Raw genomic sequence first — 21,067 nt, 5'->3', positions numbered from 1 at the left:
AGGCTAGAATTGCATTAGCTTTCTTGCTGCTGCATCACATTGTTGACTTATGTTAAGCTTGTGGTCCACTAAGACCCCTAGGTCCTTTTCACAAGTGTCTCTGATCTTATATTTGTGAATCTGGTTCTTCCTGCCTAAGTGCAGAACCCTGCATTTGCCCGTATTGAAATTCATTTTGTTAGTTTGGGTCCAGTTCTCCAATCTGTTACGGTCATCTTGAATCCATTAGCTACCTGTCCTATTTGGTGTTATCTGCCAATTTAATGAGCATCCCCATCAATTCCTTCATCCAAGTAATTTTTAAAGACATTGAATAACAACGGACCCAGGAGAGAACCCTGTGGTACCCCACTTGTCACTTTTTTCCAGGATGATGATTAGTGAGCACTCTTTGGGTTCGGTCAGTGAACCAGTCAACAGTTACCTCATCCTGTCTACATTTTACCACCTACTTTGCAAGAATATCATGGGGAACTGTCAAAAGCCTTACTGAACTCGACTTCTAAGGAGGAATGATGGGAGACTAGTTATCAGCTGCTGACACTCCTGTCCACAGAAATCATTATGCCATGATTAAAGGCAACCAAGGCATATTGAAAAAACTCCCTTTTGAGATAAGGGGGTCAGGGATAAGATAAACCTCTCATACGACATAGAAGTTTTGGGAGGTGGAGAACTGTCTTGAGCAAGGAACATTAATGAAGTCCACACACTGTATAATAGTTCTTAAATTAGGGCACTAGGTCGGCAATATCTCCTTCTTTTAACTATTCACGAAACTAGAAGAACTATTTGGATTCTCTATCTGCCAGCTAATTAATGTCCACAAAATAAATGAACTGCTGGAAGATAAACAAGCATTAATTAACAAGCTAAAAATAGACCAAAAGGCTTACCTTAACTACGGATGACTTCAAAAGTTTACAAATGAAGAGATAGCTCTTATCCTGTGTAAAATTTGCAATCTATATCATCTGTAATTCTCCGTTGTTTGTGTGCTTAGCTCTGCTCCCGAACACCTAAGCCTAAACTCCAACTCCTGGCAGCAGACTGATGATTTCTGTACACTGCCAAGAAAGAAAAAAATGGACTGTTTAGTCAATAGGAATACCACCTTTAAGAACCCCAGGGACATGGGCAGGTACACAGTAAAAGGAGGAAAGTTGCCCTCATGTTGATTTTTATTTTGTGCCTTCTTCTTATGAAAACACTCTCGATCTGGCAAATACACAGTCCAAGGTCAGATGGATAGCACAGTGACTGGAATCAAACAGCTAGAACAGGGCAATGTGGTTTCTGGGGATTTCTTTTTAAAACTGTGTACATGCTCTAACAAAAGTGTGAAGAACCTTCCCCGAGGTTGCTGAAGTACAACTCCAATTATTATTGTCCATTGTGCATGATTGCTAGGGCTGATGGGAGGTGTAGCAACATCTGGAGGAACAAAGGTACCCCTGCTCCTGCATCTGGGATGTGCTTGCTCCCTTCATCAGGGCAAGGAGTCAGACGTGCTGTTGTGAGTGGGTCAAGTCTGAGGCCTTCTTCTGACATTAGAGCTGCAGAGGGGTAGAAATTACTCCCTCTGCAGTCCCAAACATGGTTAGAAGCCTACAGCTTGCTTTAGTTCTGCACTTGCTGGGTGTGAATACAGAGCCAAAACAAACCTCTGTCTTACCTTTCTGGCTCTGAGCTGGAGGAAGATGATGCAGGTGCAGAGACAGGGAAAGATACCACACCCTTGCATCTTTGTCCTTCATCTTGCACCATCTTCCAGTGGTGCAGCAGGCTTTTTGTAGCAAGGGCATGTTCGGGTGACCACAAATTTTGAATTGGCTACCCAGGCCACACAAGCTTTACAAGCTTGTTATAAGACACTGTAGAAAAATCAGCAATGCTTCTGTTCACTGATTCCTGGAACTTTCTTGAAATGTAGGCTTCAGCTGCAAACATTACTGGAGCAGTGTGTGGGAATGAAAGGCGCACCACTTGTTCAGTGCAAGAATTAACCTCAAGAGATGATCCCAGAGTTGGATTATTTTCTATGACATGTCATGGGTGTTTAGCGTAAGATGCATCACCAGACCTCTTAAATCCCACATTATTGGCTACACCAGCTCAGTTTCCTCTTCAGCTATTTGTCCGATCTAACCAACATCTGTTAGGATTTGAATGAGTACAAAGAATTTGAATCTGCTGTTTCTGGTGATGCAGTTTTCAAAGACACAATTGACAGGGAAAATACAGCTGGCTTCTAAACTCTCAAGTTTCAAATCACATTTTGAGAGAGACTCTTATTACAGAAAAGTTTGTTTTTGGGGGTTTTTTTTACAGAGTTAATCTCCAAGAGTGTAAAAGCCTTTTTAAAATCAGTTCTTAATTCTTCTGGGAGACGTGCCTAGCCAACTCTCCAGACAAAGGCATTCTAAACCAGGAGATCCTGGACAACAGCCCAGAAATGGAACCTGAGGCACAGAAGATAACAGAAGAAGGGTGCATTTCTGGGCAGAATGAATTAGACTACACCTGCAAAAAGATTTCCTACTCCTCAGTAGTCAGCACCAATCATGATAATTCAAGCCTGAGAAGTTCTAGGTGCCACCTTTACACTTATTGGAGCCTGGGAAACCAGATGCCTAGAATACTTATCCACCTACTCCTGTGCGCCAATCTAGGAAGTGCCCTACAACACTGCCACCTCCAAAGCAAGGGTGGAAAAAAAACATTTCACACAAGCCACTCCTATACAATATAGATTTATTGATTTATTTGTATTTTGGGCCTGTTTGTCTTCCAAATCAGCAAACACTTCTTCACCAGCTTGGAAACTGACATTCTTTCTAGCTCAGTCTTGAAAAACCCAAAAAGAAAAATCCCTCAAAGAAACTGTTTGGACATAAAAGAACTAGAGAGTTAGGAAGGCAAGTTACATCGCTTCCTAGAACGACACTTTGGAAGGCCTGCTGGTCATAAATACACACCTCCCCATTTCCCTATAACATTAAACTCTACTAGTCCAGCCAGCTGATCATTCTCTACCACCACTCTCCTTTCTCATTCGGCCTCTGTCTCTCGCCTATCATTCACTCTCATGTTCTTTCCCTTAACCCACCTCTTCATCCTGTCACCCATTCCATTCAGTCCCCTACACTTTACAAATCTCATTTCAATTCAACACTCAGGTCCCATCCTTCTCACCTTTCCACACCCACCTTCACTCACAGAGGCTTTAAGAGGCTACCAACAGCTACTAGCCATGATGCCTATGTCTTCCCTCCGCTGTTGGAGGCAGTCAGCGTCTGAATATGAGCTGCTAGGGAGCACTGTAGTTGCACTCAGCTCCTCCCTGTGGGCTTTCCATGAGGACATCCATCTGGTTGGCCTCAGTCAGGACCAAAAGCTGGATTAGATAGGCTTTGGCTTGTTCCTGCAACAGAGTTCTTCTGCCCATCTTCTGCTTTCACGGATCCTTACTCTTCTTCACTCAATTCATTTTATTTTTATTTATTATTTTACAATTATTAGTGACATTTTTGCATTCAGGTACCTCAAAGCGACTTACACAGTAAAGCAACTGAGGGTGTGAACACACTACATTGTTAAAGCACACAATTCCCCCTCACGAAAAAAGAATGTTGGGAACTGTAGTCTGTTAAGGGTTTGGGGAACTTGAAGGGGGGAAATGTAATTTAAATGTATGTTGCATATGCAACCAGGTTGCACACATGCCACACATTTAAAGCACATTCCCCACAAAGTACCCTGGGCACATTAGTTTATGGGTGCTTGGAACTGTAGCCCAGTGAGGGGTACACTACGATTTCCAGGATTCTTTGGGGGGAAAGATGCATGCTTTAAATGTATGATGTGCATGCAGCCAGCCAGGGAACTTAAGTTTAAGGGTGCTGGGAAATGTAGCTCCACGATGAACAAACTACAACTCCCAGGATCCTTTGGGGGAGGCAAGCATGTGCTTTGAATGTGACTGAAGGATTATACAGAAATTAAAGCTCATATTAGTGATTGGTTTCAATATATTCAAATTAAGTACAGATTAGCAAAAGACAAAAAGTTAGGATTTGAAAAAGAAATATCAAAATTCGATAAATACTTAATACAAGAAAAATCAAAAAATATATCTAAATTGTATAATTTGATCTTAGAGTGGGAAACAAAGGATGAATTGGTTAAAGCATCAATGATCAAATGGGTGCAAGATATTGGGAAAAATATTATGTTTGAACAATGGGAAAAATTGTGGAAGGAAGATATGAAATTCACTATGTGTTATACATTGAAAGAAAACTATCTCAAAATGCAACACAGATGGTATTTAACACCTGAAAGAATAGCAAAAATGAATAAAAATTGTAGCGATGTCTGCTGGCGATGCAACACTGGAAAAGGTACTATGATACATATATGGTGGAATTGTTTAAACATCAAACAATTTTGGGAAACAGTATATAACGAAATGAAAAAAATGTTCAGATATTCATTTAGGAAAACACCAGAAGGTTTTTTATTGGGAATAGTACCAGGAAGCCTAAAGGAAGAAGACAAGACCTTATATTTATACGCAACAGTAGCCGCAAGGCTATTGATTGCGAAAAATTGGAAAAGTGGTACTGTACCAACAAAGATAGAGCGGCTTGCCAAATTATTGGAGTACTACAATATATCCAAAACAATGGGAGAAATTGGAAGGATCTCAAAAGAGAAGGCAGACAGGGACTGGAAGGTGTTTAAAAGATACTTGCAAAACTATATCGAAAAATCAGAACTCCTGTTAGAATAAACAAGTTTCGTTTCAAATATTGGAATACTAAATAAGATGGATAACAATGTGTAATAGAAAAAGAAGTATGAAATTAGGTTAAAGGTGTGTGAAAGAAAGTAATAGAAGTGGAAAGAAATTGCAATTGAGTAGATTGGAAGTCTAACACAAAGGGTGAGGGGTGGTGGATGGTGATGGGAATTATCTGTGGGATTGAGTGTAGGTATGTTGTATGTATGTAGGTATGTTGTATGAAATGTATGTTTGTATGTGTATTAATGTTGAATTATTTTAACAATAAAAAATTATTTAAAAAAAAAGAATGTGACTGAAGTGTACTGTGTGGCACATGCACCCAAAGGTATTGAAAAAAGACGAAAGCAATAATAAACAAGAACTAAAATGCCACATCGGAATACAACGGCACTTCCCACCTCCCGAGCTCCAGCCACCCGCCTTTTCCGCCCTCGTCCCTCCTGCCCTCTGCCTCCCCCTCGGAATCCTGCCCTTCTTCACCCCCGTTTCATTCCTCCTTTTCACCCTCAGGCCCCCAGGCTCCCTGCGTTCCCGTTGCTCCTCTGTCATTTAGGATTTATTCATTATTCTTGAGGTAACGATCATATTTATCTTATTATTTTTCAAGATTACCATATAGATATATGAACACATATAAAAACGGAACTGTTTCCAGTTATCTTCGTTCCCTGCCTCCTCGTCCACCTCCCTCAGCCATAGCTGTCAACTTTCAGATTTGAAAATAAGGGATCAGCAGCCTCGGAAAAAAGGGATCAGCAGCCTCACCTGTCCCGGGGACAGGCTACGGGATCTCTAACAATCCGGGACAGCAGCGGGAAACGGCTCCGGAATAAGGGGATTTGCCGCAAAAAAAGGGAAGGTTGACAACTATGCCCTCAGCCTCCCCCCCCCCCCCCGGTGAGGCGCTGGCACCGGAACCCTCGCACTCGCTCCCTCTGATCGCCGCCTACCTGCGCCTTCCTCGCCTTCTGCTCCTTGCCTCGACCTCCTCAGACGTGTCCCCTCTTCGCCCGGCGAACGAAGGCGCCACCTCACTGGCCAGCATCGAGCGAGCGTCACCGCCTTCCCGCCTCCCTCTCCCAGAAACCAGTTTCCCATTGGTCCCCCTCCCTTTCCGTCAAACATAAGAGCCCCGGCGCTAAAATCACGGCAGCGGCAGCGGCTCGCTAGCGCCCCCGTGGACGCGTTTCTTTCTTCCGCCTGGAAGTTTGGGCCGCTTGGTGACCGGTAAATGCTTGGTCGTGATCACGTGCCGCCGGCCGCTTTGGCTTGCTAGTTTCGCTTCCGCAGCCCAGCGCTTGCGCCATGGCCGAGAAGTTGCAGCCGCGCACTTTGCTGCTCTCGCCTCCCGGCTTGGGCTTAGCCGAGGGGCGCGGGGAGCGAGGGGCCGTCAGGATGTTGGGGGACATGGATGAAGAGGACGACGCCTTCCAGCTTCCGACGGGAGGGTGAGAATGCGGCGCCTCTCTGCGTGGGGGGAGATGCGGGGTGTGCGGGTGTCTTTGGGTCCGCGTGAGGGAGCGGGGCTGTGTGAGGGGACTAGAGCTGTAGGTGGGGCTGGGGCTGCATGTGGGACTAGAGCTGTATGTGGGGCTGGGGCTGCATGTGGGACTAGAGCTGTATGTGGGGCTGGGGCTGCATGTGGGACTAGAGCTGCATGTGGGGTTGGGGCTGCATGTGGGGTTGGGGCAGCATGTGGGACTAGAGCTGTATGTGGGCCTGGGGCAGCATGTGGGGCTGGTGTGGGGCTGGGGCAGTATGTGGTTCTGGGGCTGCATGTGGGGCTGGGGCTATATGTGGTTGTGGGGCAGCATGTGGTTCTGGGGCTGTATGTGGTTCTGGGGCTGCATGTCGTTCTGGAGCTGTATGTGGGTCTGGGGTGGGGGGTGCAGGCTTGCGAAGGGTGATTCCGAACACCTGCAGAGGGCTTTGTCTGCAATTACGTGCTGTTAGGCGCTGAGAGAGAGGCGAAGTTCAGCTGAGCTAGGCGTCTTTGAGCCAGCTGGTGAGGATGAAATGGGCGGGGTTTCGTCCTGCTAAGGATGAAATGGGAGGCACTGGCTTGCATCCGACTAAGCTATACGTTGGTTATGCCCGCCCATTTCAGTGGACCTACTCTGAGCAGAGCCAGCATTGAGCTGAAACCGAAGTGCCTTGTGTTTTCACTGTTTCTTACATGCTTAGCTTTGGAGCATGCAATGGCTAAAAAGTTCGCCTCTCATGATGATTGGGTGCAGGAGGCAGGGACCCTGCTGCAGAAATAGTAACCTCCGCAACCCTCCGCAACTACACCACTGGAGATGGGAGTGCACTTGCGCTACAATCCAGAGGGCCAAACATACCCCACACCTTTTGTAGACTGAGGGAATACATTATGTTTTAGTAGTGGTTTGGGACTAGGAAGTTCGGCCCAAGGGTTAATGGGGAAAGGAGGATTATTCTTAAAAAGCAATACTTATTGGGGAGTAGACTCCACTGAATTCAACTGAACTTCCCCATGAATGTACATAGGGTTGATTTGCATACAAATGCCTGTTGCCTGTGCTGTTGTGAAATATTTTCCCATTTCCTGATTCTAAATTTCTGTTTCCACTTCTTCTGTGCTGATGTTACACTGAGAGAGAGTCACAAAGTGAGCTTCATCTCCAAGTGGGGGTCTGCACCCTGATCTCCCAGGTCACAATTTGGCATTCTAACTCCTGCCCTAAAGCGGGTGCCAGTAACAGGACTGAATGGAGGCGTTTTGTGGTCTTAGATTCCTTCTACAAAAGGAACCCTAAGAAAGATTTCTAGTGCCCTTTACACTGTGACATTTTAGGTGTTCAAAATAAGGGCATGCACTGTTGTTTTTGGCAACACTGGCAGTGAGCAAAGGTCAGAGTGACATATAGCCACCTGAATAAAGTGGCCACTGAACCCTAACTGCCCCATGAGAGGACGACTCATCTGGAGGGTAACGTAGGTCTGCAGCTTGGTCAGCTAGGATTCACTCTTCCTAACACTTGTAGCTGATTAATTTGCTTCAGGAACTGGTGTGATAATTAGTAAGCAAGAGAAAAAGGCATCACTTGGAAAGTCCCCAATTCAGTACGTACATTATTTAAGTGAATCTGCTATCTTTCAGGCTTTGGTCACTACTTCCTATAGGATTGGGAATACTATACTGGTCTACATCACAGATTTGTAAGGGCTAAGGTCATAAGGAGAACCCTGCTGAATCAGGCCCAGAGCCCATGTAGCTAAGTGCTCTGTTCCTGCAGGGCCCAACCTCTGCAACCCACACTTTCCAACACTGGCATTACAGGGTGGTGAAGTATCTTCTTTACATGTAGAAGGTCCTGGGTTCAATGCCCAGCATCTGCAGGTAAGGCTGGGAAAAACTTCCTGATCTCATCTTCACTTTACATTTAAAGCAGTATCATACAGCTTTCAATAGTTTTTGCATCCACACACAATTCTCAGAGTGACTGCATTCCCTCTTCCCAGGGAACTCTGGGAATGGTAAGTCTGTGAGGGGAACAGGGGGTCTCCTAACAACTCACAGCAGCCTTAACATACTACCGTTCCCAGGATTCTTTGTAGGAGAAGCCATGAGGGCATAAAGAGTATAATAGTGCTTCCAATGTATAGTGCAGATGAGGTCCCTGTCTGGGACCCTGGAGAGCTGTTGCTATAGGTGAAATTGAACTAGATGGAACAAGGACGTGACTCAATGTAAGGCCACTTTTTATGTTCCTAGGAAGAAGACATCCAACCACACACACAGGAATGGCCTTCAAGCTGGGCTGGGGTGCTTGGGCAAGTTGAGGAGGTTTTAAAAAAAATCTCCCCCCCCCCCCAAATTATTATGGAACCACAGAGAATGCAAGACGAAAGGGTTTTCCGTTTGCAGAGGCGCTTCGCAAGACGAATTTCCCTATGGAATTGACGAAAAATTTTGAATTTTTTTTTCGCTCCAAAACCCCTTTTTCTGAAGCGCTAAGCTGCTAAAAGCATTTTAGCAGCAAAACCGCCAATCCCTTAAGCCTTAAAAAGCCGTTTTTAGCCCTTAAAATGTCAATAGCGCTAATAGCGCTAATCCGCCAATGGGCTTGCTTCGCAAGACGAAAAAACCGCAAGACGAAAAGACTCGCGGAACGGATTCTTTTCGTCTTGCGAGGCACCACTGTAAACTAACAAAAATTCAATGCTTTATCCAACTAAAGGCAGGGTATACAAAACCTAAACATACTAAATTGTCTTCCACCTCACATTTCTCTGGCAAAGCAATGAGAATCCTTTGCAAGGGCATTCAGCTTGACTTGAGGGATGTCTGTCAGTCTCCTTGGGAACCTAAATCAGGGCAGCGCCTCTTGCAGCTCAACTTAGCTTGTTTTTCCTACTGCAAAAGACATTTCCCCAAGCTGCAGCTTCCCCCCGCCCCAAGGCTGAAGGTAAAGTCCTTTGATTAGCTGAGTTGATTCTTTTGGAATGCTTTGGGAACAAAATTTAGTGTCTGCTTTGCATGCAGAAGGTCCTAAGTTCAATCCCTGGTATCTCCAAGTAGGGCTGGGAATGCCCCCTGTTTGAAACCCAGGAAAGCTACGGCCAGTCAGTAGACAGTACTGAGCTAGATAGACAAAGGGTCTCGTTTGATAGAAGGCAGCTTCTTATGTTCCTGATCTTTTTCCTTTCAGGCATGACATTTTCCTTGGGTGTTCACCTCTCATGTCTTATGGTGGTTGGTGGGGAGAAGGCTATGCCTTGTTTCCATAACTCCCTCCTCCTAAATCTGTGCCTCCAAAGGAGAGATTGCCTCACAGTAGAACATTCTTCCAGAGTAAGGGGGCTAGAGCTCTTATCAAGGAATTATTATGGGCATTGCCATGTCAGAGGGCCACAAGGAGGGCATAAGGCAGAGATGAGGAACCTATGGCTGGACTCCAGCTTCTGTCAGTCCTTGCCAGCATGGCTGAAGGCCAGGGACAGTGGGAGTTGTAGTCCAGTAATTTCTGGAGAACTGCTGATGCCCCCCCCCCATATCATGAGCAGACATGATGGTGTTGGAGAGTGTCGTCGTTGCCTTGGAACTCTTAAGGGTGGCAATGGGGGAGGTTAACTGTCTGGACCCCGAGTGAATGTTGCAAGAATTCAGTGAGATAAGTAAGCTGTGAATACTGATTGCACAAAAGGAACAAGTGCAGTTGGGTTTAGCAAGGTTGGGGTGCCATTCATTGACTTGTTGGCTGTTCCTGTGGTAGTGGATTCCTGGATGAGGAGGCATGTAAAAATGAACCCTGATCCAGCAAGGAACATTGCATCATCATCATTGGCAATACATTGAGGAACAGGAATGATCATTGGTGTTAGTTTCCAGTTTAGGAAGGATTTTCAGAAAAAACAGGAATCTAAAAGAATTCAGAAGGGCAAACACTGAGGAAATGCTGGTGTAGGAACTTGGTGAATTCCTCAATTGCACCACTACTGCGCTCAGAGCCTAGTTCTTGGCATAGAACTGAGAAATACTGTACTGGGAATAGATTCAGGTAGGTAGCCATGTTTGTCTGACGCAGTCGAAATATATATATATATATATAAAATTTAAATGTCCAGTAGCACCTTAGAGAACAACTAGGTGTGTATCTGAAGAAGTGTACATGCACATGAAAGCTTATACCAAGAACAAACTTAGTTGGTCTCTAAGGTGCTACTGGACAATTTTTTTATTAATATATTTGTATTGGGAATCTTGGCTTTCACTTATGAGAGTTTTCACCTAAGGTTGTGCCTTTATAAAATTATTATCCTTCTAGCCTTGAAGGATATGAAGAGAAGCTTGAAAACGTGATTAATGCCTGGTAGAAAGTTGATGCCAATTTTTAAGGGAGAAAGAACTGCTCTTTTGAGTGCTTTCGGTGTGCAAGTAGGAAAAATGTCATGATTCTGAGTAACAGCGTCAAACTTTTAAGCCCTTGGGAAGCCATCAGAGGCTGCTGTTTTAGGGCATATGGGACACTGCCACATCAACTTCAGTCTGCCCTTAGCCAACTCCCACCTGCGTCCCTTCTTGTCTATGCCTACCAGTCCAAGGGGTGGCCCTAGTTTTCCCATTGTAGAATTCAGCAGGAAGGAAGAGGATGGGGACAACACCACCAGACTTTCCTGGCTCTGCCTCCTCCTACTGTTGGGCTCCCAGCCTTCCACCCCACCAGTCCCAATGGAAACCAGTCATCACCAGTTCAGTTAATGTACAAATGTGGTAGCAGAGAGATCCTTTGGAATTCAGTTCTTCAGGCCTTTACCAAGGTGATGCCCACTCCCTGGTTCACTCTTCTGACTGGCCCTGCCCTGCACACACCTCAGGGCTTTTGCTTGTGTGGAATGTTTTCTTGAACTGTGATAGTGCCTCTTGCTTCCCTAGATGGAGAAAATAGAGAGAGGGGTGTGTGGAAATCTCTGACTTTTGCATGGGTGGGATGTAGCCTCATGTGCAGAGTCAAATTTCAGATGTATTAATAAGGCAACCAAATATAGGTTGCAGCATAAATTATGCATAAAGATTGAACATAAAAATAAAAAGTTGACCTGTGCAGAAGGTAAGAGTCGCACTTTGGCCCCTGATCCCACCCACAACTAGTATGTGGCCCCTGAAAGGTTGCCTACAGGGGAATGAGGTCCTTTGTCTGAAAAAGTTTCTCATCCCCTACTTTAGCTTAGAGGGGCCATAGGAAGAGAGCCTGTGAGATACAGGAAAATCCTATCTTGGCACTGCTGAAGTCCCAGATTACTTAAGGCATTTCCGTACTCCATGCAGTACTTGTCAGTTTAATCCCTTTCGACCTGTGGAACTTGCACTTCGGCAAGGGCTATTCGTGTACCATCTGTCACTAGGGAGTCATTTCTTTTAGTGTGGCAGCACCCAAACTGTGGAACTCCCTGCCTGTTGACATTAGGCAGGCACTATCATTGCTCTTCTAGATGCCTGCTGAAAACTCTTCTGTTTTAACAAGCCTCTCCAGGCACATGATTGGATTCTTGTTCTTAAATTGGTTTTCGATGCTTTGTTATGCTTTTAGATGTTTTTAACAGTTTCTCTATTTTTATTTAAGCTTTAATTGTATTTTTTATATATATCACACACTTGTTTGCTGCTATGGCAAGGGGCGTGTGGTGTATAAAGAAATAAATGCTTTGAGGGTCCTGTCAACTCCAATTCCTGTTTTACTTCCTCTTCTTTAGTTTGCTCTCCCTGCCTCCAAGCGGAACTGAGTAGGCACGTGAGTGGGGTGAGCTGGATCTATATCTTCCCAGAATGTCACTCTCCCCAGAAGGAGAAGCCAAGCTCACAATCTCTGTTCCGCTCGCTTCTTTTGGGAGCCCCTCAAACATGCATGTTGCCACTCATGGTTTTTCTCCAGCTGGAATCCTATAAGAACTGCTTAGGGATGATACGGGATAGATGTTCGTATCTTTCACAAGGTCATGCAGCCATTCCAGAGGATTGCTGTTGTGCAAACGCAGAATTGCCTTTGGAAACCTTAGCTGTTTAATTCACCCCCCACTGCCCACGCCTTACTTTGCTGATGCTTCAGGATGGAAAAGAGAGGGGAGGGGTAATGACATGAGAAAACAGCAGCCAACATTGAATGGGTGGGAGCTGGAGAACCGACTGGGGCACTTGAACAGCGATGTCAGACCTACGGCGAACAGAGTACCTTTGGCAGGCAGTCCACGGGTTTGTTTCATCTGGACCAGCTGTTTGGGGTGCTGTCAGGCATTTAAAATGGGCACTTCACCCCTTGGATATTTTTGCTTGCTGTTCAGTATAGCATGGAGTTTGCGGCTAAGTCTGGAAATTTAATGTTTGAGGATACTTGGCCTTAGTGTTTGTTCGTTTGTTTTAATCTGCAAGTTTCTAGCTCTCAGGAGTGTAGGGAAGTGGGCTAGGATGTGTGGTAACTGGTAAGTTTCAGCTACCAGAACAACCCTGAGATGAGATACTTCTGAATGTCTGTAGGGAAAACTACTTCTGTTCAGCAAGGTTTATTCCCTCTCCCCACCTTCCTGGCTGTGAATCTCCCTGTGTCGGGAAAGGGTAAACTGCAAGGGCAGGGCTTGTATCTTTGCAATAATGGATACCTTTCCATTTTTCTTTTGTTTACTAGGTTCTATAAAAGCCTGGGGGCACTAATTTGGCAGCAGTCTTTTCAGTTTTAGGGACTTTGTAGTTTAGACAAAAAGCAAGTAAGAGATAATATGATAGAAGTTTATCAAATTAGGCATGGCATGGAGAAAGTGGATAGGGAACAGTTTCTCTCCCTCTTGTGAACATCCGATGAAGCTGAATGTTGGAAGACCTTCAGGGAAGGCAAAAGAAAGTACTTTTTCACACCATGCACAGTTTAACTACAGAACTCTCCCGCAGGAGGCAGGAATGGCCACCAACTTGGGTGACTTTAAAAGAGGATTAGAAAAATTCAGGGAGGAGGCGGCTAGCGATGTTTAGTCACCGTGGCTGTGCTCACCAGGTTGGTGGCAGCAGGGCTTCTGAATAACTGTTGCTGGAAGCCACAGGAGGGGAGAGGCCTCTTGTGCTTGGGTTCTGTTGGCTACTGTAAGAGCAGAAGGCTGGACTCGCTGGGCCTTTGGCCAGATCCTGCAGGCTTTTCTTTTGTTCTTAAGAGAGGTTATAGAAACTTGATAGGAAAAAGAAGAGATTGTCTCCAACTAAGTTCTGCTTAGAGAAGACCCACAATGTGTCTACTCCTTTAGGTAAAGGGTAAAGGGGCCCCTGACCATTAGGTCCAGTCGTGACCGACTCTGGGGTTGCGGCGCTCATCTCGCTTTATTGGCCAAGGGAGCCGGCGTACAGGTTCCGGGTCATGTGGCCAGCATCCTAATCACTGACAGGATTCTAGTTTTTGAATCCATTACCCTCTGGTCTTTGGGGAAGGCTGCAACAAAATCGCCAACCTGCAGTGAAACATGAGCATCTTTGTGCTTGCAGATACATGTCTTGTTCCCACCCGCTTGCCTCTCTCTGTGAATGAAGTGAATGGTTACTTTTCTCTCTGCCCAGGACCAGGCTGGCCTCTCTCTTTGGACAGGATCAGACAGCTACAGAATCTGGAAATGTGCTCTTCCAATACATGCCACCCAAGCAGCCTAAAAAAGGTCAACCAGCTACCGGTAAGTAAACTGTTCACAATGCCTAGGAACATAAGACGAGCCCTTGTGGACCAGGCCAGTGGCCCATCTAGTCCAACCTTTGGCTCTGAAGCCCCACAGAATCAACTGGGTTGGTCAACTCCTGAGTAGTGCTGGGGAGAGACCCCTGACCTGGGGCCCCAGAAAGGTGCTGGTGGTCTGTATTCACCACACTGAGGTAGATGGACCCAGCGGTTTGATGCCATACAAGGCAACTTCCTTTTTTTTTCATTAATCTGAGCAACTGGCTTGGTCCCAAGACAAGGGAGCTAACTTGGCATGATGTTTGCAAGCAATGCTCTGTTTGCGACAGAGCACTTAACCTTCTCATGTGCTGCTCCAGCTGCAGGTCTGCCCACCCAGAAGCATCCTCCTGCAGCTGCTGCTGCTGCACCCACTGCTGTGCCCGCTGCTGCTGCTCCTGCGCCCACTGCAGCAGTGCATTCAGTCTTCTTTGCTACAGCTGTTCATGCATATTTGTTGTGAGTACTACAGTAGAGGGGATGAGCTGCAGTGTGTTCTTGCTACCCAAGTCCTGTGCTCACATCTTTTGCAATCATCTCTCCATCTTGCCTGGCTTCTTCGGAAAGAGGGGGAATTGAACAACAGTGGGGGGTGGTCATTTGGGGTGAATGGGGCACCACCAACTCAACCTCAGCCTGCCCTCACCTTACTGTTGTTGTTTTTTTACTTCCAATGAATCAGGCTGTGGATATCATTGATTCTGGCTCGATATGCTGTTGATTTCCTTGCCTTATGCCACACCAGTGAAAGCAGGTCCAGTAGGACACCACCCCCTCATTCTGCCCCCAGCTGGCTCCCACCTGCCTGCCTTCTTATGTCCAACCGATCCAGAGGGCAGGACTGCCTGTCAGCTTCCTCTTCCCCCTCAGCCTCCATGCTGCCATGGTAGAACACAGCAAGGAGGAGGATGGGGACAGCCCTAGACTTAGCTGGCCCTACCTGTCGTTGGCTCTGGTGCCACCCAGAGTTGGGCTCCCTGCATTCACCCCAATGAGGCAACAGCCAACACTGAACTGAAATGAGGATAGAGACCTCCTGGGATGGGGAGCTTGTGGGCTGATAAACTGTTGCTGGGCTGCTACTGCCCGCCCCCCACATTGCCCCTCACCGCTGGCCAGATGGCCTGGGCTGATGGAAGTCAAACAACCCCTGGGAAGTCTTTGTAAAGAGCTGCTAAATATAACTGATGGGGTTGGCATGGTGGTAACAATTGTGGGAAGCTAAGAGGTGTTCTCTTCTCATTCCAGTACCAATGGGAAATATGTGAAACATGGCAAGTATGGAGCAGCTGTCGTGGGCAGCAATGCAACCAAGGAGGTAAGAGGAGGAGGTGTGGTGTCTTGAAGTAGCCTGGCTTTCTGGCAACCTGCTGTCCTCCAGATGTTTGGGGCTAGAGCTGCTGTTGGTTCTAAACATCTGGAGTATACCGGGTTGATGTAGGTTGGGCTAAGGAAATGCTTCCCTTTCTCTGAATCCTGGTTTCCTGATGATGTCTTACTCTGGAAAAAGCAAAGGTGCTGTTTTGGCTCCTGTCTCTTTCTGCCCATCAGCTCACAAGGGTTATAGCTCCCATTTTTCTTATTCTCACCTCACTTCTCTACAAAAAGCATTCTCAGCAGGGAATGGGCTGTCGCACAGCAACACAGCATCCACTTTGCAGACAGAAGCTCCCAAATCCAATCGCTAGCTCCTCTGGGTAGGGCTGGGGACACTGCTGCCAGTCAGAGTATGCAGTCCTGAGCTAGAGAGACCAGTGGTTTGATTCAGTACAAGGCCCTGTGCTCTTATTTAACTAGAACCACGTGGACTAGAATCTTGACAAAAGAAGGGCCTAGGGGATATTGTGTGCGGAGTGGATAGAGGGAGGTGAGACAGTAACTTTGTCATGGCTTAAAAAAATAAACGTTCCCCACCACACTCAAAAAAGGAAGGGGGTTTCAGCAGTTTATGTTGGAAAAGGGATTCAGTTTTTCCAGCCTCTGTCTTTTTCAGCCCAGTCAGCCAGCTCTTCAGTGGTTTGTCTGCCCCACTTTGCTGTGAAAGGATTCACAGGTGTTTTACAATTAACAGAGAAAATATGTCAGGAAACATATGCATTTATTCCAGGAAGACTCTGGTATGATTGCCTTCTCCTACTGCGCCGTTGCAGGTGAGGGTGGTGGGGACAGGATAAAACACCGGGCTGTCATTCTCGTTTAGCTAATTGGGCAGAAAAGGACAGATCTCACCCCTTGGTTTCTCCAGGTGTAGGGAGCCTTTGGTCCTCCAGATGTCGCTGGCCATGCTGGCAAGAGCCCAATGGGTGTTGAAGCTCAGCACCAAAGGCTCCCCACGCCTGCTCCATTGTAATGAAGTCACTCCACATGTAACTAAGCCAGGCACCTGCAAGCAAAGCAATTCCTATGATGAACACCTCTGATGTATTTATATGTTAATGTGTCATTTGGGTGTTGGGGTGCTGTGGAAATGCTACCTGGTATAAGAAGAGCTCCGGGTGCTTTTGAAAACAGCCAGCCCCGTAGTTTTTGATTCCTCACTTTTGCTCCTGTTTTCTTCTGTCCTTCTATCTTTTGTGGAATCCAGTACAGAGTGCTTCTTTACATCAGCAAGCAGCAGCAGATTGCAACCGCCAGGATTGATGCATGGTTTGTATTCACGGTAAGCTTTGGTGTTAAGACCTGCAAGGACCATGGCATAGGCTGAGGTTACACAATGCAACGCATCTTGCTGAAGCTAAGGAGGTGTGGAGCTGGTTGGCTCCTGGACAGCAGACCTTCTAGGAACCCTGTGGGCCTGCCTTGAGATCTCTCATGTAGTAATAGAAATCACTCGGCATAAGCCAGGTATTATGCATCCAGAGGGTCAGCAAAAATAATTGATGCAAAAAAAATCCTGGAAACCTAGTGGTCTGCCTTTTTGCTTATTTTTTGCATTTCTATGCCTCCTTTTTCTCAAGGTGATATGTGTGGTTCTCTTTTTGCCTCATTTAATCCCCACAAACACCCTGTGGGGGGAGGTGAGGCTGAGAAGCAGTGACTGGCCCAAGGTCACACCCAGCGATCTTCATGTTTCAATGGTCAGTCCCTCTTCGTACAGAACTGGGGGGGATTGTAGCCCTGTGGTGAGGGGAGTAGGGGCGTCTCCCAACAACATTTCAGCACTCTTTGCAAACTGCAATTCCCAGGATTCTTTGGTGGTATGATATTGTTTGAAATGCACATTGCATATGAGGTCTCAGCTGTGGTCAATTAATTTCAGTGGGTCTGCTTTGAGTAGGGCTAATGCTTGTTGCAACCATTAGATTTGAATAGTGTTAGAACCAAGGGGCCCCTCTATGGTTAAAATGCTTACCTAGAGGTAACAAATTAAATTAGATGACATTCTGCCCTCTGTCCTACTGTAGGTAACATCCCTTGGGGTAGCCCTCCACCCCGAAATCCTATAGCATTTTTCCATTTCTAAACATGACACACTACATATGTTGGTGTTTGTGTGTGTGTGCTCAGAGTGCACTCACTGAAATTAATGCACCAAAGTTCATCATGTGGACTTCAGCAATTTTCATGGGTCTGCTTTGAGTAGGGCTAACATTGGGACACAACCCAAGGTCTTTAGCAAGACCCGTCAGGAAAAAAGTTGTTTTGAGCAGAGGCTGTCTGCTGCTCAGAATTCCACTTTCTCCTTTCTCTTTCCGCAGGTGCAGCCCAACAACTACTGCACATTTTATGATGATCAGAGGCAGAATTGGTCCATCATGTTTGAATCAGAAATGGCGGCTGTGGACTTCAGCAAGCAGGTGCCAGAGGCATGCATTGCATTGTGGGGTGGGGGGTGGCTGTCCTGCAGACACCGAACTAGTGTTCGCGGGAGGTCAGCTCTCTTGCATCAGTCACCAGATGCTTTCTCTGCCAACCACTAAGAAGCATCCAGGGAGGGCAAGGAATGGTGGTGTAGTCAGTTGGGGCCTTTTCAGGCCCCTGGGGTCTTCAGCCAGTGCTGCGTTGGGCCAGACTGCATAGGTGCAGATGAAAAATGCAGGCTAATAACACAACGGGCTTGTTTCTTCTTCTTCGCAGCTGTGCATTGCCAAGTATAACAGCAGCCGTTCTCCTGACTCAGTGCTATGCCAGGATCTTGTTCTCGGAGATGGCCAAGGTGTGGAGACTGGAGATGCCCTGGAGATCACTTTTACAGGCTGGCTGTTCCAGAACGGTAGTCTTGGGCAGGTGAGACCTGGCAGAGGGGTTGGCTGATACTGTTTTTATACTGCATATGGGGCACTTCTGTGGCATCCTCCAGGCGCTGGGGATGATGGGAGTTGAAGTCTCTAGCAGCACTTCTTGGCCACAGCTTTGCCACTCCTGGTTTATAGATTGCATACAGCCCTTTTCTCCCACAACCCCATCCTTTTGCCTTTCAATAACATTGCAAGGAAATGAAACAGGAGAGGGACTTGGTGAGGCTCACCCAGCTTGCTTCACAGCTCAGTGTGCATTTGACCCCAACCCCAATGAGCTCTAGCCAGTGCTTTTCCATGGGGGTTGCATTGGTTGCTCTCTAGAGGTGGGGCGTTGCCCAGCCTTGCCGCCTTTCTCAACTGGGGATGCTGGGGAGGGAACCCAGGACCTTCTTCCTGGGAAGCACATGCTGTTAGGCCCTAAGCTACACCTGTCTCCAAGGTGTAGATCCTATTTCTCAACCTCATTTTACCCAATCTGCAACATGGGAGGCACCGCTAGGTTGGGGATTCAACATAGAAAGCTGCCTTGCACTGCATCAGGCCACCGGTCTAGGTTGGCATCGCCCACATTGACTGGCAGTAGCTCTCCAGGCTTCCAAGCAAAAGCCTTTCCCTGACCTTACTTGGAGATGCCAGGGTTGAACCTGGAACCTTCTGCCTGCAAAACAGGTGCTGTGTCCCTGAGCTGTGCCCCGTCCTTCGATACTCATTGCTGTTGGCTCAGCAGTGGGAGTAGCGGAACGTGAACCTATTACCTTCCGCGTTAAAAGTAATTTCACCGCATTGACCTTCCACTTTTGGAACAGGTTTTTGACTCGAATGTAAATAAAGAGAAGCTGCTCCGTCTGAAGCTAGGCTCTGGCAAAGTCATCAAGGTAAGATGGCGCTATCTTCCCACCGCAGTGCAAGGTTTTTTGAGCTCAAACCCTTTTTGAGCTCAAACCCTGATCAAATGGCTTTCTCAAGAACGGCAGGCAGGTAGCTGTCCCAGCTTGTCTACGCTTGCCAGGATCTGGTGGAGTGGGAGGCCGAAACAGGGTCCCTCGATCCCTGCAAAATTCCTGATCCTGCCCTACTGGTCAGTCAGGCTTGCCCTTTCCTTACAGGAGGGGTGGGGAACCTCAGGCCGAGCAGGGACTGAAACTGGCCCTCAGGATTCACCCCAGGCCATGCCCCTCGCTAAGCCTGCTCTGTGGCCTGGACCAAAACAGCCCTGGACCTCCAATGTTGCCTCTTGCTGTCCTGGATGAGAGACAGAGGGGGGAGTGTGAGTGGGTGTCTAAAGTAGCCTATTGTACAAAGGTAAAAATTACATTTGTTGCCCCTCCCACTTTCCCCTCTAGCCCCGCCCACTCCTGGCATGCTCCTCCCCACCAAGAAGGTTGCCCCGGAGGGAATGGTTTTCATCCCTGCTTAAAGCTACTTTCCTCATGACTTCAAGAGAACTGTCAGTATTCTTGTGCCCTGCTCTCAACCAGCCTTTACCAACCTGACACACACATAGATGCTGTGGACTCCAACTCCCATCAGCCCCAGCCAGCGCCTGCTGATTGGAGTTGGAGTCCAAGGTATCTGGACGACGTCAGGTTGGCGAAGGCTGTGTGGTTCTGGCACTTAGCGAAGGCGGTCACCCAAACTTGTTTTCTGCTTGGTTCTCCGTTTCTGGAACTTGAAGGGCTGGGAAGATGGGATGATTGGCATGAAGAGAGGAGGCAGGCGGTTCCTCCTCATCCCGCCAGCATTGGCTTACGGGTCTTCGGGAGAAGCTGAACGCATTCCTCCAGACTCAACCCTGGCCTTTGAGGTGGAAGTCAAACGGGTGAGTGTGTCTTCCTCCCAATGTGTTAGCAACCAAGAGAACCTCAGAAGGTTGTTGGGTGGTCAGTCTACTGCCTGGATAAAGTTCTACAAATGGAGGCAGTGGTTGCCTTGACCAGACTCCATGGTGCCCCTCTTTTGCTCCCTTAGGTGAGGTTTGCAAAGGGCGCTGACTCAGCCGGACAGAGCCTGGGCCCCAGGGACTCCCTCACACCTTCACCAGCGCCACAATCAGAAAGCCCCGCTACAGACCCAGCATGGCTGACTCCTCCTACTCCTGCTCCAAAGCCAGGGTGAGAAATAAATTGAGGGTGCTCTTAGCTTTTAAGCCTTCCATTCTCCCAGGTGTCACATCCTAACTCTGCAGTAAATAGGTTGCCACCTCTGTGTTTGAGGCTTTCGGCCTTCACCTCAGCTGCATAACTCAGACCCCATCTGCCCTGTATCACCTTGAGATCTACGGATGAAATCCGGTATACAAATTCAATAAATCACAATAAATCATATGTTCCAAATAGTGCCATGCCATTTTCAACAGCTGTGGCTTCCTCCAAAGAATCCTGAGGGCCACCTTCTCTCATAGGCAACCTGGCAGGGGCCACATTCCAGGGCAGGGCAGGGCTGGGGCTCCAGTGGACAGAGCAACAGATGCTGCTCCTGCCTTATGTGCAGCCAGAAAATACACCATGTGGGGCTTCTTTCTGCACACACCTCTCCCTGTCCAGGGAAGCAAGGTGCATTGTCACAGTTCAAGGACACATTCCAGCCAGGCTAAAGCTCCCTTGGGGAGGTCATGAGGTGGGGTTGGTGAGGGGCTTGGCCCGAGGCAGAGTCCCAAAGGCCAGTTGAGTATGCTACCCCTTAATAGACTCTTCCTACTATGCTCAGGTTTGTTAACTCCCTTCCTTCCACACTGCAGGGAGCCAGCTGTGCGTGCCAAATCAAGCTCTATTAGCGAACAACTAGCGGTAAGTCCCCACTGGAGCCAA

General features: G+C 47.3%; 2 protein-coding genes across 5 annotated transcripts in view; one reads left to right on the top strand and one right to left on the bottom strand.

Moving 5' to 3' along the window:
* The window catches only part of SLC31A1 (solute carrier family 31 member 1), a 65,206-nt gene that overhangs the window by 18,590 nt on the left and 25,549 nt on the right, over positions 1-21,067 (bottom strand). Inside the window, exons 1-2 of one of the 4 annotated variants that reach the window (XM_083424106.1) lie at positions 5,761-5,881; positions 897-1,067 (exon numbers count right to left, since the gene is read on the bottom strand). The gene's annotated coding sequence lies outside the window, so the exon portion shown is untranslated. Of the gene's footprint in view, positions 1-896; positions 1,068-5,575; positions 5,710-5,760; positions 5,882-21,067 lie in introns of those variants that run through there. The other 3 variants (XM_083424108.1, XM_083424107.1, XM_083424111.1) reach the window with 3 other exon arrangements.
* Positions 5,994-21,067, top strand: part of LOC310669938 (FK506-binding protein 15-like) — a 35,140-nt gene continuing 20,066 nt past the window's right edge. Inside the window, exons 1-11 of the mRNA XM_083424402.1 lie at positions 5,994-6,258; positions 13,869-13,978; positions 14,340-14,478; positions 15,268-15,337; positions 16,604-16,678; positions 17,718-17,816; positions 18,097-18,246; positions 19,067-19,135; positions 19,936-20,079; positions 20,229-20,371; positions 20,998-21,046. Coding sequence (XP_083280528.1) covers positions 6,116-6,258; positions 13,869-13,978; positions 14,340-14,478; positions 15,268-15,337; positions 16,604-16,678; positions 17,718-17,816; positions 18,097-18,246; positions 19,067-19,135; positions 19,936-20,079; positions 20,229-20,371; positions 20,998-21,046 — 1,191 coding nt within the window. The 5' untranslated portion in view covers positions 5,994-6,115. The remainder of the gene's footprint in view (positions 6,259-13,868; positions 13,979-14,339; positions 14,479-15,267; positions 15,338-16,603; positions 16,679-17,717; positions 17,817-18,096; positions 18,247-19,066; positions 19,136-19,935; positions 20,080-20,228; positions 20,372-20,997; positions 21,047-21,067) is intronic.

This window comes from Podarcis tiliguerta, assembly GCF_965153285.1.
Source record: "Podarcis tiliguerta genome assembly, chromosome: Z".
NCBI lineage: Eukaryota > Metazoa > Chordata > Lepidosauria > Squamata > Lacertidae > Podarcis > Podarcis tiliguerta.
The sequence above is the reverse complement of the archived record's forward strand: the minus strand, read 5'-3'. Positions and strand labels throughout refer to the sequence as shown.